We start from the raw sequence: 25,908 nt of genomic DNA on the forward strand, positions 1-25,908 counted from the left end.
TCTTGCCTCCGTAACACGTCAGCCAAGGATCCCAGAACTTACAGCTGGGCTAGACAGGAAGATTCCCTTCATAAAAGTAATGGAAAGTTAAGAAAAAAATAAGTACATCATAGAGACTAATGTAACTATGAGCAAAGGGAGAGGTGATGGTTTTATGATTAAGGCAATGAAGTGGGACTTGGTAAATCTGGGCTCAATTCCTGGCTCTGCAACAGGTTTCTTGTGGGACCCATGGGAAAGTCATTTAAGTTCTCTCTGCCTTAGTTCCCCCATCTACAAAATGGGATAATATTTTACCTTACAGGCTGTGATAAATGAAGGGATGGGGTATAGCTTCCTTTTATGGACACCCAGCCAGTTAGCTATCAAGTTCCTCTTGGTAGCTGTTCTCTACTTGCTTGCCCTGTAAAGGATTAAAAAGTCCCCCAGGTTTAAAAAAAAAAAAGTGAAAAGAACAAGGAGTACTTGTGGCACCTTAGAGACTAACAAATTTATTAGAGCATAAGCTTTTGTGGGCTAAAACCCACTTCATCGGATGCATACAGTGGAAATACAGTAGGAAGACACACACACACACACACACACACACACACACACACACACATAATGAAAAAATGGATGTTGCCATACACACTATAACGAGAGTGATCAATTTTTTAAGGTGAGCTATTATAAGCAGGAGAAAAAAAAACCAACCTTTTGTAGTGATAATCAGGATTGCCCATTTCCAACAGTTGACAAGAAGGTGTGAGTAACAGTAGGGGAGGAAAATAAGCATGGGGAAATGGTTTACACAACAAAGTTTTTCTCCTTCTGATAACAGTTCACCATAATTGATCACTCTCGTTATAGTGTGTATGGCAACATCCATTTTTTCATGTTCTGTGTGTGTGTGTGTGTGTGTGTGTGTATAAAAATAAAATCTATCTTCCTATTGTATTTTCCACTGCATGCATCCGATGAAGTGGGTTTTAGCCCATGAAAGCTTATGCTCAAATAAATCTGTTAGTCTCTAAGGTGCCACAAGTACTCGTCATTCCTTTTGCTGATATAGACTAACAGGGCTACCACTCTGGGGGGGAAAAAAAGTGGGCACCTGACAAAAGAGCCAATGGGAAGGCTAGAACTTTTTAAAATGGGGGAAAAAAAAAAAAAAAAAAAAAAAACTTTCCCTTTGTCTGTTGCTCTCCAGGAAAGAGGGGAACAGAGGACAGCAGGAATGCTGTGTAAACCTTAAGCCAGGTATGATCATAAATCATCAGATCATATCTAGAACTACTTATTTGAACTTCAAATGGGTAAGTAGATCAGAATGTTTAGCTAGGTGCGATCAGGTTTATTTCTTATTTTGGCTTGTGGATCTCCTCTGTGCTAACCCCAGATGCTTTTGTTGCTTGTAACCTTTAAGCTGAACCCCCAAGAAAGCTGTTTTGGGTACTTAATTTTTGTAATTGTTTTTTTTAAGATCTAGCAAAAAGCCTAAGTTCCAGATGTATTTTTTCCTTTTTGTTTTTAATAAAATTTACCTTTTTTAAGAACAGGATTGGATTTTTGGCATCCTAAGAGGTTTGTGTATGTTGGTTGATTAGCTGATCGCCCCCCACCCCAGGGGAAGAGCTGTGAAAGGGCTTGAGGGTACCCCACAGGGAGGAATTCCCAAGTGTTCCTTCCTGGGTCCAAAGAGGTTGGGTTTTTTTGCATTTGGGTGGTGGCAGCATTTACCAAGCCAAGGTCAGAGAGAAGCTGTAACCTTGGGAGTTTAATACAAGCCTGGAGTGGCCAGTATTAATTTTTAAAATCCTTGTGGGCCCCCACCTTCTGCACTTGAAGTGCCAGAGGGGGAATTCAGCCTTGACACAGGCATCTTGTGAGGCTCTGCAATACTACAGTGACAGGAGCTAAGTAAGTACACATAAAAAGAATAAGCTACTTGGGTTTATAAAAAACTACTACTACTACATGGTTTTAGGTTTCAGAGTAGTAGCCGTATTAGTCTGTATCCGCAAAAAGAAAAGGAGTACTTGTGGCACCTTAGAGACTAACCTCTCTAAGGTGCCACAAGCACTCCTTTTCTTTCTACATGGTTTTAAAAATCTTTATTCCCTTATTCCACTAATTTTGCAAAATATCTGGACTTTATTAAAACATTTGGTAAAATGCAGGATAAAAAAAATCTTACTTGAAAAATTCTTTTAAATTGGTTTGCATGTGAGAAGTATCATCTGGATTAAAAACTAATTGCAAAACCAGAGAGGGGAAATGATAGGGTTACCATACGTCCATATTTTCCCTGGACACGTCCGGCTTTTTAGTTCTTAAATTGCTGTCCGGGAGGAATTTTTAAATATCTAAAAACGTCCGGGAAAATAGGGATGTATGGTAACCCTAGATGGGAGCTGCCGGAGCCACGGAGCGGGGCTTGCAGGCGCCAACAGCGTGCAGAGAGCCCTCCGCCCTCCCCCCCCGACCCTAAGAGCCAGAGGGAACTGCCGGGGGGCGAGGTAGGGAGTCCCGTCTGTGCTTGCCTGTGGTGGCTCCCGGGAAGCATCCGGCAGGTCCCTCTGGCTCCTAGGGTAGGGTCTGGGGTCTCTCTGCCCGCTGCCGGCACCTGCAAGCCCCGCCCACCCACCTGACCTGAGGAGCCAGAAGGACCTGCCAGGAGCCGCCCCAGGTAAGTGCCGCTAGGACTCCCCACCTCGCCCCCCGGCAGGTCCCTCTGGCTCTTAGGGTCAGGTCAGGGGGCATGGAGGGTTCTCTGCATGCTGCCAGCGACTGCAAGCCCTGCTCTGCAGCTCTGGCAGTTCCCATTGGCGCTTTTCCTGGCCAATGGGAGCCACGAAGCCCGCGCTTGTGGCAGGCGCAGCACGTGGAGATCCCTCAGCTGCCCCTGATCCTAGGAGCCAAGGGACCTGTGGCAGGAGGGGTGAGTAGGTGAGTGGCGGGGGGGGGTAAAGAGGCAAGTGGCGAGGGAGCCAGCAGTGGGCAGGAGGCAGGTGATGAGCCAGCGGCGGGGGATGGGGCGGTGTGAAAAGGCCAGCGGCGGGCAGTGGGGGTTGAAGAGGCGAGCGAGCCAACGGCGGGCAGGGGTGAGGAGGCAAGTGGCGAGCCAGCGGCAGGCAGGGGTTCTCGGAGCAGGCACGTGGGTTTCTGGCAGGGGAGTGAGGTGGTTAGTGGCAGGTAGGAGGCGGCGAGTGGTGGGTGGGGGACTGAAGAGGGATGCAGCAAGCCAGCGGCGGGCCAGGGAGTGAGGAGGGGTGCGGTGGCAGGGCCAAGCGGGGAGGGGGCAGGACCTGGGGCAGAGCCGACAGCACCCCAACGTGGAGTGTCCTCTTTTTTGAATGTTCAAATATGGTAACCTTAGGAAATGATAAAGGGAAATTCATCAAGTAGGGTTTAGGGCCAGATAAAGGTGTTTGCTAGGTGCTGTTTATTTAACATTTTCAATGAGCTGAAAGAAATTAAAATATGCAGACACTGTACATGTACCTACAATTCCAAAACACACACTGAGTAATGTATGAGTAATAATTGACAAGAGAATGCAGGACTTGAGTTCTATTTTCTAAAATTATATTTAATTTGAAAAATACTAAATAGTCTGAACTCACCATTAACTTAAAAAAGCTCAGTCAATGTCCTGGTGAGAAGCAACCATTCTTCCAAAAACCAGGGCAAAGAAAAAATTACCCAAAAAGGAGACAATAAAATCAAACATTATCAAACCCAGATAGACAGACTTTTCACCCAAGCCTGAAGACTGCTAGAGAGGAACTCAGACACATTCAAGAAAAGTGTTTCAGACATAATGTCCTTTTGTCCTATTCAGATGAAATCTCAGGATGAAGATCAAAATTATCCTGGCATATCTCAACTGCATTAGATAGATATAGTGAAAAGTAAGCCTGCTGCTCAAATACTTGAATATTGTGCACTTGCTGTTGAAATCACTAATCATTTGTTTCTTTGTAATCATAAATTGTGATAGAATTCTCATTATAATGCAGCGTACAGAACCATAACACCCATCTATGATCATAACAAAGAAACTTAAATGTTTTCAGAGTCTGAGTATTCCCAGAAGAATTGAAAGCTAGACAATAACCTGAACTATGGGCTAAATTCTCTTCTCAGTTTCTGCAGTCTGAGTTTATCCTCCCCTTTATCCAGTATTAGTTTTGCATTTTTCACAACATACCAATTTATTTCCTGCTTATAGCACTCACAAAACAACCCATCTGTAATTCCCTACCCCACTCCAAGGGATAGGAATGGAGAAGGAACCATGACAGATACCATCATGTTTCCTAATCCAATATTCAAAGGTGCTCAGATACCACAGTGATGGATGTGATATAAAGAACCTGAACAGAATATTTTTAACTTGCTTTGTCTGTTTTTATAATTGTCATCCCTGGTGTTTGTAACAAACCTCTTCTCAAGCATAATACCTAAATATGTTCCCTTAGTAGCATTTCCCTCTTCTCCCACTCCACTAGGTTCTCCACCTCTGTTGGAGCTCTTTAGATCCTCCATCATTTTCATCTGCTTTATCCCTTTCCCCTCAATGGCTCTAAATTACAACAAAGGATAATCAATGTTGTTCTTAAAAAGGAAAAAACAGGAGTTAGTTTGACAAAGCTCATGCAAAGCAAACCCACCAGAATGCTTGTAATAGGAATTTAGGTCTGCTGGGAAACTGCTGGTAAGCCACCTAATAAAGTACAAGGATGACGAAAGAAAGCTCTAGCTCATATGATTTAATCCAACATTCTTGCAGTCATCATCAACCATGTTTAGACCAGTCACAAAGCATCAGTAGTTGCTCATCAGTTAAAACACAAAACAAGGGGGCAGTTCAGTGATAACATTGGATTACATTAATATGTGGAGGATCAGAGTTAATTATTTTAATCTGTTCCCTCATGCCTGGACCAATGAATCTAGGAGAATCATGGAAGCAGTATGCTCTGCTGGATCTGTGTTTCCCTGAAGTGACTGCTTCTGCTGACTCAGAAGCAAAGTTTGGATGTACATTATAGTTATAAAAGAAATCAGTACAACAGTTTTGGAGGGGGTAGAGAGAAGGAACGGAAGACTAGAGAGAAAATATGTATCCGCCTCAGGGCTTGAATGACATCTGTGAAAAGAAAAATATATAACGACTGAGGCATGGGGGAGGAGATATGCTCATTTATAGAGTTTTTCTTGTTCTATACTGACAAGATTTAGCTCACAAAGTAAAACATTTAAATTTTAAAGGTTACAGAGTTTCCCCACAGACTTGTATGGCTCTGTTCATCCAGTCCTATATCACCTACAAAACCATCATGGCCCAGCTTAACTGTATACTCAATGCCTACAGGGAAAGAGAGATCAAGGGCCCTTTCAGGTATGTATTTACAGAGCAGCTAGGAGCATACCTCCCAGCCAGGGCAGACAAACTCATGCTAGCTCTGCTCCAGCTAGAGTACTAAAGTTGGCTGTGTGGACATTGCTGCACAGGCAGCAGCATGGGCTAGCCACCCAACCTCAGACCCAGCTGGTTTGGCAAGCTTGGACTTGAGTGGCTAGCCTGAGCTGCCACTTGTGCCACAATACCCACACCGCTATTTTTAGCGTGCTAGCTTGAGTCTGTCTACCCAGGCTGAGAGGCATGCTCCCAGCTGCAGTGTAGGACACAGCCATTCAGGCCCAAGGATGAAAACGATATTTGGACATCAGAAAACTCGTATTTAATACTTTTGCTTCATTTTTTAATTCAGAGATCAGAGTCAGAAAGTTTTAATAGAGAAGCCAGTCAATACAGTCATGAATTATTTAGGACACAAGATTAACATTTCTTGAGCTGCACTAGTGAGTTATTCAGGAAATCAAGAGGATAAAGCTACAATTTTTTTTTTAAAGCAGCCACAGTACAAAATGAATGATATTTAGGGCATTTCCGTAAATTCATCCACAGATGTGACCCTGCAGCAGAGCTGCTACAGACAGATTAACTAGGGCCAGATGGAAAGCTTAGAAGGATTTTTATAACCTGGGACCAACCATTAACCGCATTTTGGCGATGGAAAAAAAAAAAAAAATGTACAAAACAAATAGTTTCCATACCTGTAGTTTTCCCTATTCTGAATGGAAAACCACTGGGTTTTCCTGCCTTTTCCAAGTCTAAGGCAGTGCAAGATGTCATCCTGGTAGGTTTTTTCCTCCTACTCAGCAACTTTACAGCACCTTCTGGTGAAGCACCTATGGAACTGCAGGCATATGCTCAACCCACCACTTGGGAAGAGATGACCCAAGTCTGAGTGCTCAGAACAGAACACCCCAACCTTGGCCAGAAAGTCTGGTGATCATCGGGGGGAATTTTGGATGAGGAGAAAGGTGGTCAACTTGCTTTTTAAGGGATGGTGCTTGTGTCCCTATCAATGAGACATTTCCCTGCCATTGCAGGGAACTCGAGCCCCGGTGCACCTCAGTTCCTCCTATTCTCTGCTGTGGAACATAATAGTCTAGTCTCCTGTGGGTTGTAATACTTTGGTCTGATTTTGGTTCTTGGGTTTAGTGTGTGGGTGCTGTGTGATACTTGTGGCCTGTGATATACAGGAGGTCAAAAAAGATGATCCGCTGGGCCCTTCTGGCCTTAAACTCAATGACTATGACACTAGAGCAGGGGATGACAAACCTCGCTCTTTTCACAAAGAATGGACCAATGAGGACAGAAGCTGAGTTATCCGAGGAGAATACTGGCACTCACGACTAGGGTGCTGATATAGCTTACCTTGTGTGCAGGTAGTCAAAGGGACTGCAGGATGAGACAAAGATGCCTGAAAGGCATTGGGACCTTAGGAATCTTGAGAGGGAGAAAACTGCAAATCCTCCTTTAATTCAAAAAGAGTGAGTATTTCACTGGAGGAGAGTGTGCCTGCTCTCAGACAAACAAGTATGAACATCAGGAAAAGCATGGCACAGAAGGGACTGTAACAAGAGCACCTCCTGGGAACAGTAGGAGCCCGCCATTGCGGTCCTTGTGGGGGGTCCCCACATATCTCATGATTCTTCTCCCTCAGACTGATCTGTCCTGTGTTTGCTTTCATGGTGCAGGAACAATATTTAGAAAAAAAGCAGGACCATGGCTCAAAATCTGCCCAAAGTCCAGGAAGCTGGTGGAAAAAGCAACCCTACAGATTTTGCACAACAAGCTGTGGTGTGGGGGCATGGGCTAAGAACACAGATCAGAGTGAGGGAGCTGGAACTTTGGAGCTACAATTGTGACTGGTTCAATCAGTGTCAGTGCAAATAAGCAGGCTGGGAATCTATCCTTGAGTTAGAGGAGTGTCCAGCCCTGCCCCCAGGGGCTCCTCTGAAGACCAATGCCCAAGTGGAAAGAGAAAATAGGGGGGAAATAAATCTGTCTGAAAAGGCAGAAGCCAGAGGAAAATTCAGAAGAACCTCTGCCTCTAGAGACAGAAATCTGGGAAGAGATATGCCACAGGAATGCAACCAGGTGTAGTAAAACAGACTTGGTGGGTGGAAGGGGAGAACTACAAAAGGTCTTGGAAAGGAACGGAAAAACCCACCCTTTTCCATTCTAACCGAGCATAGAACTCCCACAGAAAGGATATTCCTGCCTTTAATGTTTGACAAAGCTGTGATTACAGACATGTGAACAGAAGTTCACAATACAAGAGCCTACATTACTCACTGTTTCTCAAAGCAGGCAGGCAGAGAAAAGGTCAGTAACATCCAACAACTTTTTGAGAATTCCCTTAATAGCAGGAAAAAAAGAATCACGGAATGTAGATCTCACAAGTGCCAACGTAATTTCCTGCTTGCACCATGCAAGGCAGCTTCTATTCCCTGCTTCAGGCTATAATCATCTAAAGCTCTTGTAAAGCCAGGACACTATGCTACTAACAATATGCAGTATCCCACCACTGCAGCGCTACCATTGTTAGCAATTGTGGGAGCGCTTATGTAGATCATCCGCCAGTATTGTTATCAACATGTTGCTTAGACCCTCAGGGTTAGAGGTCATGTTATAGGCTGAGCTACATTAGTGCATTGATGGAGTGGCACCACTGGTAATGTAATGGTGGGAGATCTGCTTTAAAGTTATTCAGACACAGCCTTTCAGCTTGGATTCAGTATCGCTATGTCTGCCTGCACCAGGAAACTGACTCATTGCTGACAACCATCATTAGCAATGGGTCCTCTATGAACAAGTGCTGATAACTGTTAAACCCTAGCACAGCCTCAGTCAGGAATCCTTGCCCAAACTTGCTACTCCGCGGGAAGATCTGTGTCACTTAATCAAAATGTAATAATTCAGCTTCAAGAGAGCAATCCAAGTCGAAAATTGAATAGAACCAGGACCTGCAAGTTCCCCCATACCCATTGAAGAGTGGTAAAAAACACTCCTATATCTACAGATATGCATAGCCAGGAACTATGGGCAAAACATGAATCCCTATTTCAAATGATCCATATGAGAAAATATGGGAATTATGTGTAGCATTTTTTATAAATATCATACGCCCTTGAGGTTATCTGTTCGACATTAACCTGCCAGAATACATAGAGTTAATTCAAAGGAAGCCACAACGGGAAAATCCAGAGGAAATGAAAACAATGGCAAAGATAAGACCTTAAGGTTAAACACCTTCAAAGGAGTTAAGATAACAGTCGTTGGGCCCTCGATGAAGAACAATGTCTATCTGGCCACATCCAGGCTAGAATGGTTTACTCTTCCCAGGGCTAAAGCCTGGAATCAAAGCCACGAAAACCCTAGAAAAAGAAGGAGGGGTTGGCCTGAGCTAGGAGAAAGACTGCTCTGGGTGCCAGCAAAAGCTGACCAGCTAGCAAGGAGTTAGAGAGAGAGAGATGCTTTGAGCAGGACAGCCTGCTTCTCCCAGCCAGAGATGGAGTTAGCTGGTTTGAAGGGATATTACAGCAGCAGTTAGCAAGGAAAGTTTAAGGTGTAAGTAGGACCCATGCATATAGGGCTTTTATTGTTTTTCCCCTTTGCTCTACAAGCTTTGTACCTTGATTAAGTATGATTAATATTTTGTTTTGATGGCACTGTTTCTGCATCACTGTGGTCACAGGCTTGCAAAGGGGAACTATTACGGAGGCCAGAACCAAACTGGGCCTGTGTTATTAACACTATTGGGAACCAAGAGGGCTGCAGCCCAGAAACTCAGACAAAGTGGTTGGAACATGTGGTTCCACCCAGAGTGAAGTGCAGAAAGCCAGACCTGTCACCTCAGACGTGCACTCAAGGGGGACTAAAGGGGCCTAAGGTGCAGTTAAATAATACAGCCAGGTGTATTAAAAGAACCTTAAATATTAATCTCCTTGTGTTACTTTTCTTTGCAGAAAATTATTGCATCTCCCACAGGTATATTATGCGATTGTGAATGGCAGAGGAGGTTATCCACACAACTGCGAATGGCAGGGGAAGCGTCCATGAAGTAGTCTAGTAAGATGTAGAACCACATTTTAGGGCTTGTCCACACAAACATTTAGGGTTTGTCTACACTTAAAATGCTACAGTGGTATATAAGAACACAAGAATGGCCATACTGGGTCAGACCAAAGGTCCATCCAGCCTAGTATTCTGTCTGCAGACAGTGGCCAATGCCAGGTGCCCCAGAGGGAGTGAACCTGACACGTAATGATCAAGTGATCTCTCTCCTGCCATCCATCTCCACTCTGTGACAAACAGAGACTAGGAACACCATTACTTACCCATCCTCACTAAAGCCATTAATGGACTTAACCTCCATGAATTTATCTAGTTCTCTTTTAAACCCTGTTATAGTCCTAGCCTTCACAATCTCCTCCGGCAAGGAGTTCCACAGGTTGACTGTGTGCTGTGTGAAGAAGAACTTCCTTTTATTTGTTTTAATCCTGCTGCCCATTAATTTCATTTGGTGGCCCCTAGTTCTTATATTATGGGAACAAGTAAATAACTTTTCCTTATTCACTTTCTCCACACCACTCATGATTTTATATACCTCTATCATATCCCCCCTTAGTCTCCTCTTTTCCAAGCTGAAAAGTCCTAACCTCTTTAATCTCTTTAACCTCTCCTCCTATGGGACCCATTCCAAACCCCTAATCATTTTAGTTGCCCTACATTTTAGTTACAGTACAGCTGTGCTGCTGTAGCGTAGACACTACCTACATCAACGGGAGGGATTCTCCCATCCGGGTAAGTCACTGGCTCTCAACCTTTCCAGACTACTGATCCCCTTTCTGAAGTCTGATTTGTCTTGCATACTCACAAGTTTCACCTCACTTAAAAAGCTACTTGCTTACAAAATCAGATATAAAAATACAAGTGCCACAGCATACTACTGAAAAATTGCTTACTTTCTCATTTTTACCATATAATTATAAATCAATTGGAATATAAATATTGCACTTATATTTCAGTGTATAGTATATAAAGCAGTATAAACAAGTCATTGAAATATTAGTTTGTATTGACTTGGCTAGTGCTTTTATGTAGCCTGTTGTAAAACCAGGCAAATATCTAGATGAGTTGATGTACCCTCTGGAAGACCTCTATGTACCCTCAGGGATACATATACCCATAGTTCAGAACCATTGGGTAGGTAATCCACCTCCCAGAGAGGCAGCGGCTGGGTCGACTGAAGAATTCTTCCATCAACCTAGCGCTGGCTACACAGGGACTTAGATCAATTTAACTATGCCACTCAAGGGTGTAGATTTTTCATGCCCCGACCAATGTAGTTAAATAACCTAATTTTCTAGTGTAAACCAAGCCTGAGTTCATGGCAAGATGGGATGTGAATCTACCCTGCACTAGCCTGCTGCCCATGTGGGCCTTGCTGCCGTGCATTAACAGTTTGTTAATGCGCTTTGATCTCAAGACAAGCCCTCAGAAAGCGTGTGACAACCCTAGCGAAGGAGAATGATACAAGTACATGCCACAACACACAAAGAGGCAATACTTTGTTGCTTTGGAAGCCTTACTTCAGAATTTCCTGACTTTTTGGGTAAAACCAGGGTTTAATGCAACAGTGTAGGGAAGCTATGTGTCTACCAATTAGTGCCAAAGGCTGAGATGCAAGAGTTCTATCCCAGACTACTGACTTGCCCAAGGTAATACAGCAAGTCCCTTTCCCATATCTTTTAAAAAGTCATTTTACTTGGACTTAGACGTTTTGCAACTCCTGCTCCTTAGGCTGGCATGCGACCTACATAAGCAGCTCAGCTCGACAAGTAAATTGCTCCAGCTTCCTCTCCTCCATTACACAGAGGGCACAGCCATACTTCCGCAGCAACCCAGCGTTCCATGCATCATCCATGTCACGATCAGAGCTTCTGGCTGATGGCTGCCTTTCACATTTATCCATCTGTGCTAATGGAATGTGACACGTGCAGAGAGTTATGCATGGGCTTGGACTGCAGACACACAGAAAGTAATCTACTTAGTAAATACCCACCCAGCCCTTTTCTGAGCCAATTTGATCAGCAGAGGCTTAGTGGCATGGGTAAGCAACAGCATATAACTGTTGTCTTCTCATGAATGTTTCCCCAACCTCTATCTCCTTCAGGGCCCTGCCAGGTGTCTTCTGTTAGCTGATGCCGCATTATTCCCACCTCAAAGAAGGCTGGCATTCTGAGAACTAGAGACGTTTAGTCAGGAATCAACATGCAGTAGCATTAAAAGAAGGTTACTAATATTCCAATTCACAAATAATTTACATTTAACAAAAACGTTCTGTAAAGGGAAAGTGTCTCTCTGGGTCAGCTCTTAGTGACATTTAAGCCTTTCAAGTGGCAGTGTGTCCCAGGATCTAGTCCTTTGTTCACACGGCTCCTGTAGTGCATGATCAGTTCAGAAAACAGAGTTTTGCCTTCTCTCAAATCTCACTTTCCAAAAACAAAAACAAGCACGCACACACACACACAAGCTGCCTAGGTCTTGAACTAAAGAGATGAGTCATCTTTTATCCACAGCATCAACCACTCAGTCCACTAAACCACACCACAAACTGCCTGTCACAGAGGGAATATAGTTTACCAGCAGTGAGCTGTAGCACTACTACTAGATCTAAGAGCAGGGCTATTTTCCCTTCAGCATGGCTCTTTTTTAAAAAAAAAGCACAAGTTCTCTATACAAAGAATTTTTATTAGCCACACAGGAGCACCACCTTGTGGAGAAACTGATGTCCCTTTAATATCCTTTGAATCCCTTGTAGTTAAATAGATCCATATGTAATCATGAGAAGGCTAATGTCTTATTAGGAGGCAAGAGGAAAAAAAGAAGAGGACGCAATAGGTGTGGGCAACATCGGGAAAATTTTTGATCTGCCAAATGAGGGGAGGGTGCATTCAGCTTTCTTTACCGTATTAAAAAAAAAAAAAAAAATCAAATCATTATGGTGCACACCTCTCAGTTAATAAGTTTCACGGGCCTAAATTACAAACTTTACCCTGGAACAGTCCTTTCTACTGCATTTGTGCCTATAAGATTGAGCTGTCCAAAGAAACAAAAGGCTCCAAGAAGTTATAAATTGTCATGCACCAAGAACGCCCCGAGATCTCCTGCAATCAGGTTCTTCTGAGGACCACAGCATCAATCTTGCATTGCTAGGTTTTCCTAGATACAGGGATTCAGAAGCCACGTGGTTTCAAGGCCTAAAATTCAGGAGAAGCTTTACTTTAAATGGAAGTGTGACTGTGCATTCAGAGCCAATTCAAGAAAGAGAGGATATGCCCTAGAAACAGATTCCTTACTGTTATACAAAATCATTGCTGCCTCATTTCAGCCCAAGCTGTCCCACATGCTACAGAATCCATTTCATCTGTTCCAGATGCCAGTACATTTACAGACCCATGCTAAGCCCAGATGCTTCACCAATACAGTCTCAGTTCTCTAGAGACAAGGATTACACAAGGGTCAACGAGCACCACGCCCTGCATAAAGTACATCTTTGAGGATATCAGTGTGTGGTTCAAAACAGAGCTCTTAGAATGGGTGGAGCCACGGATAAACCAGAAAGAAGAATCTGTGGAGATAGGAATGCCTATCACTTTATGTTAACAATCTTAAAGAGAGCTCTACCAGCTTTTCCCCCCCAGTGTTTGTCCAAAAACAAAACAAAACAAACAACCACCACCACACACCAAACAGCTAAGTTATACATTTCAGGATACACAACTATGAATTAAAACATTTTAATACATCAAACAGATAAAGCTGGAAGTCCAAGCGGTCAGAGAAAATGTTAATTTAGTCATACTGAGATCCAGAAATCCCACTGGCCAGATCATCAAGGATTGAACATTTGCAATATTAAATTTTATGAGCAGACTGTTGATGCAGACACCTGTGAGAAAAAAAATTGTTTTCCATTCTCCTGAAAAAAAAATGTTTTGAGAATGAACAGAAAGGAGATTATCCATCTCTCTCTGAAATAGGGAATAACCTGCAATCGCTGGTGTGTATTCTCCCTTTGATTTATTTTTATACAAAGAAAACATGACCAAACATGTCTAACACGTCAAATATCACCACAATGGCATTATAACCAGTGATTCCACCACATCCAAGGGCTAATGTGGCCTCATGAAGAGATCTTGTTGCACTTCTTTTTCCGAGTACCTGCAGTGAGCCGGTTCAAATTACCACCATTTAAGATTCTAGCCTTACCAATTAAATCCCTCAATTTAATTCAACAACAAAAAAGTTGCTTTTTCAACCAGTTTCACTTGAGAAAGTCTGAATATGTGTAACTTTTCTTCTTTTTCCCCCAGATACAGATTAATTTCCTACCCAGCATTGCCCAACCACCCAGCATGCAGGACCCCTTCCCTACTACCAAGCACGGCACTCAGGTGCTACACTGCCACAAAAAAAGTTGCCTGTACAAATCTGTTCTACAGTGCCAAGGGAGTTATCTACAGAGACAGGCAACAAAAACGATCGAGGATACAGAACAACTTTCACATGAGGAGAGATTAAAAAGACTAGGACTATTTAGTTTGGAAAAGAGACCATTAAGGGGGGGGATAACATAGAAGTCTATAACATCATGAATGGTGTGGAGAAAGTGAAGAAGGAAGTGTTATTTACCCTGTCACATAACACAAGAACCAAGGGTCACCCAGTGAAACTAACAGGCAGCAGGTATAAAACAAACAAAAGGAAGCGCTTCTTCACACAATACACAGTCAACCTGTGGAACAACTTTCCACAGAATATTGGGAAGGCCAAAACTATAACTAGATTAAAAAAAGAATTAGATACGTTCATTGCAGAAAGGTCCATCAATGGCTATTAGCCAAGATGGTCAGGGTTGCAACCCCAATCTCCGGGTGTCCCTAGGCCTCTGACTGCCACATGCTGGGACTGGATGATAGTGGATGGATCACTTGATGATTGCCCTGTTCTGTTCATTCCCTCTGAGACATCTGGCCACTGTCAGAAGACAGGATACTGGGTTACATGGACCATTGGTGTGACCCATTATGGTCTTTCTTATGGGGCAATGCCGATGCTGTTTGATTAATATGTGCTACCACTGAATACCACTGTTATTTTGAAATAAAAACTCCTTATATAAACTTTCCCAGTTAGATTCTCCTTCCTTGTATTTCCACCACATTAAACTTGTTTGTCTTTCCTACAATGCACAGTGTGTCTGTAGATTTCTGCACTGTCATCTCCAAGGCAGAGTCCCTGGGATGCTGCAGAAGGCGATTTTAATCTCCCATAGTGCGAACTGACTGTCTTGCTTTCACAAGGTGCCAATCTGAGAAGCAAGAAGGGGTACATTAAAAAGCCTATACACCCCCCTAATAAAACGGAAAATGCCCAAGTACCAGTGGAAAAATATTTATTCTCTCCAACCCATGCAAGAGTTCCTGACATTTATAGCAGCTTGAAGTCTAATAGCTTACATATAAACCCCTCTGAATTAACATTTCCTCTTCCAGACAAAGCAAGTCAAAGTTAAAAATTAAACCTAGATCCAAGTACTAGAGGCCAGCTCCTTATAGTAACAAAGTCTCCTTACAAACTCAGCACCAACCCGGAAAGAGGGGGGACACTTTCAGCTATGAGTCACAATGAATATTCAAGAATCAATCTTTTACAAGTGAGAGGAGAGGCAAATGCTTGAGAGTTCCAAATGCACCTCTTATATTAAAAAAAGCATAATGACACACATTTAACATTCAGCCCTCTCTCATACAAGCCAAAAGCAGGACTGGTGACAAGAATGCAAAGCTGAGGGGGGAAAAAACCCAACAAAAACCAATAATGCAGCTAAATTTCCAAGAAATCAATCTTGTAATTCTTCTCCTAGGTTTTCCCGAAGGCTCTTTTCAATGCAGATGAAACCTAACTCTGGGGAACAGGACATGCTGAGCTTGAAAACTACCAAAGAAATTGCCTCGGGGAAAAAAGCCTTACCAAGCTGTCTGGTCTTACTCTGCACTTTTCCAGGAGACCAAGAGTCGCTTCTGATACAGCAGCACTAAGCTCTGGAGAAGTCAGAACAGAGAGGGAGACAGAACTAGAGAGGGAGGGGGAGAGCACGCGCACTGCACGTCAGTTTGTTTGTGCCCTAATACAGCTTCAGGGCAAACAGAAGAGCTAAATTGCTGCCAAATCAGCCTGGGGAACTGCTTTGCAATGGGTCAAAATGAGAAAGGAACAAGGTTTTCACATGACAATTCAAGTTTCAAAAAGCACGTCAGGACAGAAAGAATCATGCCCACAGCTCACTTAGTGAGCTATCTGGAGAGCTTTAAATATTGTACCTGCCCTTGAGCAGAAACCATGTATAAACTGACTATGCACAAATTAATGCAAAAGATATAGTCTACTAGCCTATCACTCTACAAACAGCAAGCGAGGTGGCAATCTAATGAAATTGCCCACTTCTTTCCTGGAGCCCTAAAAACTTAACCCACATCTATCTTCAGAAGGACAGGGTTTTCAGGGATTGCAAACAAGATAGGAGTAATCGTTTCCACTCTTAGTTAGTAGCTATTATTTATATTTCAATTGCATGTGGCATACACTTCCTTAATAAGGAGAAAGACCATCCCTGCCCTGAAGAATATACAAGCTAAAGAGACAAAAACACAAATGTTGAACAAGAGACTGGAATGCAACATACAAACAAAGTGACCAGGATAATGATAGATGCACACTATGTTTTGATAAATATAAAGCTATTCCCAAATGCCTTTCTATCAAGCCATTATCTCCTGAGCTAACTCTCCTCTACAAACACAAGTTACTTTAATATCTCAAATTTTCAAACCTACTAAAATCCTAAACCATCCCTTTTATCCATGAACACTTGCCCTCCCTCAATACAGTGAGCCAATCCTCTGTCCCTCTGCCCTTCCCTGCACCACCCTCTCAAGAATCGTCCCACTCTGCACACATTGCCACTGAGCAGAGAGATGATAAATCTAAAAGGCAGTTCTAGCCTCAGAGGCTCTTTGAGAGTAGTGGAGGCTCCCACCCCACCATACGGTCTGCTAACTTCACTGACTTCCATGGGGAAGCTCCAACCTTCATTCCCCTGCCCCAGCGATTTAGCCTCTAATCATGTTAAAATTCCTGACCACAACCTAGCCCATTTCCCCCTTTCAAAGAGTCTAGAACCACTGACGCTGTAGAACCACCGACACTGTAGAACCACCTCCTTCTGGATGCCATTTGCAGACACTTGATGGGGCCATGTGTCCCAAAAATCCTGGTTCTATAGGAAAAATGGTCAGAGAGAGGGAAGGCTCAGTTAGCCCCCACTTCCTGGAAGATGCTGGCTCCAGTTTAAAAGCCCACACTCCCTTGGAAAAACTAGGGTGGATTCCAGCCCACATGATGCTCCTGGCTTCTGAGACCATGTGTCCCCAAAGGCCTGCCTCTGCAAAGGAGGCTCAGCAAGTCCTTCCTCTGCCTTTGGTGCCCAAGCTGACAGGATTAAGCTGCTCTGGTATATCTTCAGTTTTAAATGAGCTCTAAACAGGCACTACTGCACATGCTGCTTGCTCCATCTGCACAGCTTCAAGATGACAAGAATAAGGAACGAGACAGCCCTGGTTACCTGCCTGTCTTATCCTCAAATAGCTCTTTGGCAGCACCATGGATGCGCTTCTCATTGTCCCTGTGTCACCATTCACTAGAGATTAGAGCTGTGAGGATATAACATGGCAGAGTGGCACTATTGGTAACCTGCAACAATCCACACAGAACTCCTAGGGAGAGTGCTACTTAGAAATAGCCATGAAAAAGGTTTTGGCTAATAGCTTGCCATGGTTTCAGATACTTCCTTTCCCTTGAAATACAAATAATTGCGCTACCTTCATTTCAGGAGCCCAAACAGTAACCCATACCCCACCCACAGTTTCAAGTGTAGCTAGCATCTGGAGTATGATTTCTCTAATCCAAAACCAACAAAAAAATTGATATTGCCTAATGAAACCGAATATTTACATTACATGAAACAAAGGGCAAAAACAAACATACTCCCTCTTAGAAAAACCACGTGGGCAGGCACCCCCACTGCATCTATGGAGCAACTGACGATGGGTCATTGCTGCCACATTTATTCAGTTGGAAAGTTTCCATCACCTCATTTCTTTCCCTGCCTTTTCTGCTCTGTTTCAAAAATAGCTCTAGCTTGTTTGCTATGCCACTTGTGTCATTCTGATTTTATGCCTGAGTGGATGTATACAGACAAGCACACGGTCGATGGAATGCAGTCTACCCAGCTACATACAGAGTCACACAGCCAACACAAAGCACACACTCCCTCCCTCCAAGGCCATACTGGGAATCTGCTTGTTTTCAGAAGCTCTGGGCTATAACAAGTATGTTTATAAAACACTTCAAAAAGGAAGCTGAAGAATGGAGCATAGCCTTTTCAGAGGTAAGGCATCAAGAACAGCAGCTTTATATAAGGCACAACACCAACAGTCTTCTTCCTTAAAATTGCAAATGGAGATTTAACCAAAAGCAATGCACATTTAAATCTTAGTGCAGTTATTAATTAAACCAAGGTCTGAAATGCATGCCATGTACAACGGTCCCTGCCCGTTCTGCACGAGCTGAAGGTTAAACAGACAAATTGGCTGATTGCACCAGAAAAACAACCTATTAGTACCAATATAAGGAACCAGTACATCCTGTTGCCAAGAGGAGGAGTAGTTGGGGACAAAGAGGAAGCGAGTATGGAACTCAACTGCCAAAGAAAAATCCTGTGAAAATACTGAAATATGAGAAGCTGTTCAAATGTGATTTTTCCTGTTAGGACTTTTTAATCACTGGATTTTCCTGACCAGCTTACTTTTTCAATAAAACCAACTTGCTGGAGTCATTTCACTAATCCCAGATTAATTCCATTTAAATCTGGCAATGTTCTACCTTCCTGAGACAAATAATCTGGAAGCCCAACCTCCCACAGTGTAGCTCCAGCCTGGGAGACCCAGCACGTCAACTATGAACACAAAATGCTGGGGCTGGGAATAAGGGGTTTCACATTTTTGGTGGACTCCAACATGGATCAGAAATTGGATCTATCGCACTCCAGTACGAAGTGTGTGAATATTTATTTTTAAAATGTACTTTTCAATACACCATGAATCTCAAGCTCCAGGTCACTATGCACTTAAGAATTTTGCAACAAGATTTAGTGCAAGATTTAATTACCTACTGGATAACATGATGTATAATAAAAGGCACTCATGTCTCTAAAGTGATGCCTACTGACATTCCTATACGGAATTACTATAAAAGAGATCATCCTCTGCCAAAGACATTCCAAAGCTTATGTCAAAGAAGGGAAAAATATTGTGCGCACACTTTCCAGCACTCACCAGAGCGGAACGAAAAATTAAACAGACCCAACTCCAACGCACAGTACATCTATGGTTACTGGCCTATGTATATGTATATTTGTTTCCAAAGTGCAACACTCTATTTGTATCTTGATGTGCTCAATACAAGGATCAGTGATTGTTTTCCATTGGAGAATTGGATTGGAATTCCATTTCCATTCAACTCAATGGACAAGCCCATATCCCAAGCCATAGATCCCCCTTTAAGAATATAAGCCTTCCTTTTTGGTGGCTAGCAAATCTCTGCTCTTATCTCTACCTCTTGACCCAGTAGCAAATCCTCTAAACCTCATTAGTAGAATGACCAGCAGAGGGTGAGCTAAACAACATATATGGAAGCACACTCTCAAAGGGCTATGCAATCAATGAACCACTGCGTTCTTACCCATCCTCCTTGCTGGATGATGTAGTCTGCAGCATAGTCTTCTAAATACGTCACTCCAAACTGCAAAAGCGCACCGAGTGGCTCCTGGCCTCGTTTTGTCAGCTCCATCAGGAATTGCTGCAGCAGAACCAGAGGCACCAACACCTTCAAAAGACAAACAATGATTGAGAATGATAACATTTCCTAGATTCACCACCACTGTGAGAGAGACGGGAGCGTTCATACAGTTCACAAGCTAATGATCTTAGTTATACAAAGCTATGCTGGACTACATGCTTCAGTTTTACACAGCCATGGGACAAAACCAAAATATAGAACCCTAAGGCAGCAGCATTTCATCTGAGGTAAAGAGATCTCTACTTTAGAGTAATGTCTGTGAGAGACCCTCTTACAGAAGAGAATTGCAGACCATTTTTGTGCCCCATCCCTCCCCAACACAAGATTCAGGTAGTTAACTAGAACAGGACTCCCTCCCCCCCACAGATGTTACGTAACCTACAACAAATACAGATGGAGGCAGTGAGGACAATTTGAAGGGGAAAACAGGATAGCAACACAAAATGTAACTAAGCAGCAAATTCACAGACACTCTTGGGCAGATACATAGTGTTAGGAAATCCCTTCAAGAAGGCCGATCTGTACTTTTGGAATGGGCGGGAAAGAACAAGAGCCCGACTAGTGTTGCATGGCCTGCGTGACACAGGGTTATACCTAATGTTACAAAAAAGTGTCTTCATCATAAAACCTTCTCTTTTGTGACCAATTTAACATGTTTGTAGCTTTCCAAAAAAATTCTCCTTTTGTGCTTCCAATTTCTATGCTTGGTCTTCACGCAAAAGTGAATTATCTTGGAAAGTGAAAAGTGAGTTGAGAGCATTACATTATATACACATAAGCACACAAACACTTCCTGCTGTTAATACCCCGCTATCCTTGGTTTTGCCCAAGCAGAAAATGTCTGAACTTTTAAACTTTGAGTTTATCATCCACGAGCATGTAAATTGCCCTCAATGCCAAGTTTGTATGGAGCACTTTGCCAAGTTTAGGGAAAAAATGGTTTGAATTAGTGTCATCAGCACTTAAAAAAGGCACATTGAGAAGGAACAGGAGAAATCATTACTAAGCTTGAAAGTGCCCACTGCCTAATAAATGCACTGCACATCTATTCTCCTTAAGGACTGACCAGTCCCCTAAGAGGTCACTAGAAAGTGGTTTATGAGGAAAAGATTTGGTTTCTGGCCACAGAAGCCAGGTCAAAGTCAAGACTATCTCCTAGAGTGAATTCCAAATGCCTGCTTTCCTCTAATGGGGAGGCTGCTACCTCCTCTTCCTCCAGCCTGAACATCTTGCTTCAACCAGCCTCTCCCCTGTGGTGGTCCTGGCCATAATCTCAGGGTGGAAAACAGGGTGGAAAATAGGGAAAGTGACATGGGAAAAACAGGCCAAGGGTTGAGCCTGGTACAGAGCCCAGGGTAGACTCCTACTCAGATGTACAGCTGTGAAAACCCAGATGGGGCGCGTAAAGATGCCTGCTCACTGGGTGAGAGGTATTGGGTGTTTTCGCTGTGTCATAAATATAAAGGGAAGGATAAACACCTTTAAATCCCTCCTGGCCAGAGGAAAAACCCTTTCACCTGTAAAGGGTTAAGAAGCTAGGATAACTTCATTGGCACCTGACCAAAATGACCAATGAGGAGACAAGATACTTTCAAAAGCTGGAGGTGGGGGAGAAACAAAGATTCTCTCTGTCTGTGTGATGCTTTTGCCAGGAACAGAAAAGGAATGGAGTCTTAGAACTTAGTAAGTAATTTAGCTAGATATGTGTTAAATTCTATTTTGTTTAAATGGCTGATAAAATAAGATGTGCTGAATGGAATGTATATTCCTGTTTGTGTCTTTTTGTAATTTAAGGTTTTGCCTAGAGGGATTCTCTATGTTTTGAATCGGATTACCCTGTAAGGTATTTACCATCCTGATTTTACAGAGGTGATTCTTTTACTTTCTCTTCAATTAAAATTCTTCTTTTAAGAACCTGATTGCTTTTTCATTGTTCTTAAGATCCAAGGGTTTGGGTCTGTGTTCACCAATGCACTGGTGAGGATTTTTATCAACCCTTCCCCAGGAACGGGAGTGTAGGGTTGGGAGGATTTTGGGGGGAAAGATGTTTCCAAGCAGGCTCTTTTCCTGTTATATATTTGTTAGACACTTGGTGGTGGCAGCAATAAAGTCCAAGGGCAAAAGTTAAAATAGTTTGTACCTTGGGGAAGTTTTAACCTAGGCTGGTAAAAATAAACTTAGGGGGTCTTTCATGCAGGTCCCCACATCTGTACCCTAGAGTTTAGAGTGGGGAAGGAACCTTGACAGGCTGCCTGACAACTGAACATGGAGGATGGGAAAGGTCGTCAACAGGGAAGAACAGAGTATATTACACCTACCCTTACCATCTTAAAGGTTCATTCATACAGCTGTGACTGAGATAGCAGTTTCATTTTAAACCAAATTTTCAAATTCTTCTTGCCCTTTTGGAATGAAGCTTCTCACACCGTCTCAGCACAGAATGGGACGGGGAGAGTCAGAGGAAACTTCATTCAGCTTTCTGAATTCCAGATCTACATGAACACTTATTGTATTGCCAGCTGAGATGCAACTCCACAGCACTCCACTGCGCCATGCACTACCTATCTGTGTGGACCCTGCTACCACATTAAAATTTCCCTAGTGCACACTGATGTTTCAAAAAAATAAAAGTGTTAAGGCTTTATTCCCTCAGGTACTTTAGGCACACGCAAGGGACCAAAATAGTTTTAACTTTTAAATCTCAAACATGGCATATGTTTAGCTCTCAGTTAATAACATGTACTTTAAGCTGGAGGGAAAAAAAGACTAGTTAGGTAATGAAGACGCTAGAATGAATACTCGCATATTGCACATGACAGCGTCTTTCTTCCCTTGCCTGTTAAGCATTTGATCTTCCCGATTCTCGCTAAACCTCAGCAGGCCTGACAGTGAGACACCAAATTCAGGTCTTGATCTTCAGTTCCATGTACAGCAGTATACAAGGTCTTATTCTGCTCCCACTGACATCAATGGGAGCTCTGTCATTGACTTCAGAGGAGGCAGAGTAAGGCTACCACAGTGCTATCACAAGGTTGTATTAAAGAGCCCACAACATCCCCATCCTGATTAAATCACAGTTACCTTTTTATATTTATTATGTGCAAAAAGGATGCATGACTATAAATGTCAGAGTTGAGATTTTACCAACACAAAAGTAAAAAAAAAAAAATTAAGTCCCATAAGCTACCATAGCTCTTTCCACCATTGTACATAAGCATTAACAGGGCCCTTCATTACATGATCACCCAGATTATATGCAGCAATACTAAAGGCTATGTGCATTATAGTGCACAGAGAAAGTGTGCTATTTAAAACTAAGTAGAACTTGTCAGAAAATGGGAGTGGGGAGAGTAGGGAAAACTTCATACAAATTATTGAACAAAAAAAATGTTTTTGATCAGGAAAACTATCATCCACAACTTTCTGACGAGCAGTAACAATGAGAATTCTCCACTTACTTACACCACTACAATTCCACTAAGTAAGCACGGTTACATCAGTGTAACCAAGAAAGTTTAGCACAAACAGTACACAACTGAATCAGGTTTTGAAGGGGCAGTGTAGGATAAACAGGGTAGCTCCTTTATTTGTGTAATATTTCCCAGTAATCAAATCACATGCAACCTTTAGCTGACTCATTCTTAATGTCCTATCTTCTAGCTTCATGATTATGTGAACCTCCTTTTCTTACAAACTGCCAGCCCATTTACCTGCTTAGTTGACTCTCGGTTATCCTTACATAACTGGTATCCTCTGACCCAATTCACAAAACCGTGTTTCTACCGCAAAATTATTTGGACTGGTATATTTAAGGAATTACATTTTTTGCAATCATGTATTTTTGAGGTATAGATAAAAATAAAAGTATCTAGCTCACAGATTTCAGATATGGCTGGGTTTCTAAAAAAAGTAGGATGATTAGATCTTAAAGAAAATATAATTTACTCTTTGAAATAAGGCTGCTCCTAAAAAAAAAAAGTTAAAGGACAACATTTAAACAGCACAGGAGAAGCTTTAAAGCACCTACATGTTACTGATGAGAAAGCATTTTTCACTATTGAAATTCGCTTACCAAGAACCAGAACATTAAATCTTTATTGCTAAATCTTGCTCCTGTGTGACATGCATGAAAGAATCGATACTCTCATACATGAATCTGCCACGAGGATATTTTCCTCTGATCTGTCTTCTATCCCAAACCCACAGAAATGTCTTAGTGACTGAAGACTTTCATTTAGAATATAGTCACTAGTTAGTCAATCAACCCCTTCAACCGTCTATACATAGAGTCTAGAGTCACTAGGCAGCTCTGTCATATTGGAAACATTATACAGAGTTTTCCATTGAAAATAACAAATGCAGCTATATTTAGTATTGTCTCCTGTCTGCTCATGTTCGCATGGTGCAAAAGTTCTGTTAAAAACTGTATCGTTTAAATATGGCACATGTTCCTGATTCTATACCACACTGATCAAGTGCATGTGCATACTTATTTCTCTGTCAACTAATTTGATCATTGCAGACCAACACCAATAGAGAGATTCTGTGCTGGGCCTCACAGAAAGTGCAGTCAAGGGTGAAACTGTATGCAAAGGTTGCTTTGAGTCATCATCATGCTAACTGGATTCTGGCCATCTAGGGTTCAGTATGGCTCTTGGTGTAAGTTAGCTCTATCCAACTTGATTATAGGCTGTGTCACTTCCCACTCCTGTCTCTAGGCTGGGAGCTGAACTTGGAGCAGCACCGGGCCAAGAGAATTCTTCCCCAGCCAGCTGCAGCACCTCTATGTCCCCTATATCTGCCATATCAACCAACATACAAGGTCCAGGACAGGAACCAGAATCAGAACCTAATTTTAGATAATGTAGAGAAGCTGAACTATCTGTGTCGGGATCTGGGAGCCATTCCTAGCTCTTTCACAGACTTAATGACTTTGGGTATCACTTAACTTCTCTGTTTCAGTCTCCCCATCTGTAAAATGGGGAAACTTACTTCACTTCAAGTAATAATTAGCCTACCTGCTTGTCACCATGAAAGGTTTTCCTCCTTCCCCCCCCTGCTGTTGGTGATGGCTTATCTTAAGTGATCACTCTCCTTACAGTGTGTATGATAAACCCATTGTTTCATGTTCTCTGTGTGTGTGTGTATATAAATCTCTCCTCTGTTTTTTCCACCAATTACTTCACATGGGCATTGAAAAGTGGTTTGAGATCCAAGGCATTCAAAGTAATAAGTATTTTGTATTAATTTTATATTCAAGATATCCCTAACTGTTAAATCAGTATCAAATCATGGTGGAAACTGGTTTACTTCTGACACTGGGTTCCTCTCCATGCCTGTGTTGCTGAAGGGCATCACGCCATTTTTCATCTGGTAGAAGAAGGCTCAAACTAGTTTGAATGTGAAGGTTTTTTTTTTTTTTTTTTCCAGTACTAGTCACAGGCTCTCTGTGGCAAGAAAAGCACTGCACTGCATAAACTGCCACATGTTATGCTGAGCAAAATGGGTGTAGCTTTTTTTTTTTAATAATAAAAAAATTACTTCGTCTTTCCAGCTTCCATTTTATTTTTTCTAACCCAGATAAAACATAAACCCAGATAAAATATGTGCCTAAGCATTCCACTTGCAGGAAGACAAATGCATTTGTGTTTAAGCCTTAGATGACTTTTCTGCTGCATCTCCTGTGCATCTTTCTTCCTTAATATGCCATGTAATCCTTTGAAACAGATGTGTTAAGCAACACGGAAGGGGAGTGAAAGTTTTTTTTTTTTTTTTTCAGATGCTTGCTTTTAGTTAAGCAAGGGCTTATTTCAATTCAGTATTCCTATTCAGTATATTACTAAAAGGCTAACTGACTCCTCTGCAAGGAATGGAATTCCTTGGCAAAAGCAAACTTGACAGAGAAGTTAAATACAATTTAAGATCCGATGTTACTTCATGCATGGGCGATGAAAATTTTGAAGAACTATTCTCTTTAGAAAAAGCTGACATCAAATCTGCTGTCTTCCCTCAGATTTTTATTATTGGGGACATTTTGCATGGAAACAGCATCTGCTCCTACTGTTGGCTTCCCCTCCTGAAATGACATCCCTCTGTTTGCAACAACAACTTCAGGTAGCAGAAGTGAACATGAGGAGCAGATAATCTCCCAAGGGAAACAGTCTCCATTTCTAAGCAACGTGCCCCTAGTAATACAAATACAAGAGTAGACAGACGTCTGACATAAAAGCAGATTTATTTCTCAATTGAAAGCTTTTCAAACTTTCTTTCCTCTAAAATGTTTGGAGCTCTGAGAATATAATCGGAATCATCATAACAGGGCACAGAGCAAGCGACCCAAGTATTCTTACCAGTCGAGCCGCATACTTTGTAGTCGACCAACCGATTAGATTGACAAAACATCTCAACTTATAACTACAGATTTTTCAAATTTATCTTAGCAGCTTCTCCTCCAAAGGGGAAAAAAAAAAGATAAGGAGAACTGGGGAAGACTTATGCTGCTGTAAAAAGACACG

At 42.3% G+C, this 25,908-nt stretch overlaps 1 protein-coding gene across 4 annotated transcripts in view; it reads right to left on the reverse strand.

Annotated features, from left to right (window-relative positions):
- The window catches only part of BCL2L13 (BCL2 like 13), a 79,375-nt gene that overhangs the window by 8,406 nt on the left and 45,061 nt on the right, over positions 1 to 25,908 (reverse strand). For 3 of the 4 annotated variants that reach the window (XM_043517613.1, XM_038412111.2, XM_038412103.2), the window contains one exon: positions 19,277 to 19,420. The exons of the other annotated variant lie outside the window; for it this stretch is intronic. In XM_043517613.1, coding sequence (XP_043373548.1) covers positions 19,277 to 19,420 — 144 coding nt within the window. The remainder of the gene's footprint in view (positions 1 to 19,276; positions 19,421 to 25,908) is intronic. 4 annotated transcript variants of the gene reach the window in all.

The sequence above is a fragment of the Dermochelys coriacea genome, chromosome 1, assembly GCF_009764565.3.
Source record: "Dermochelys coriacea isolate rDerCor1 chromosome 1, rDerCor1.pri.v4, whole genome shotgun sequence".
NCBI lineage: Eukaryota > Metazoa > Chordata > Testudines > Dermochelyidae > Dermochelys > Dermochelys coriacea.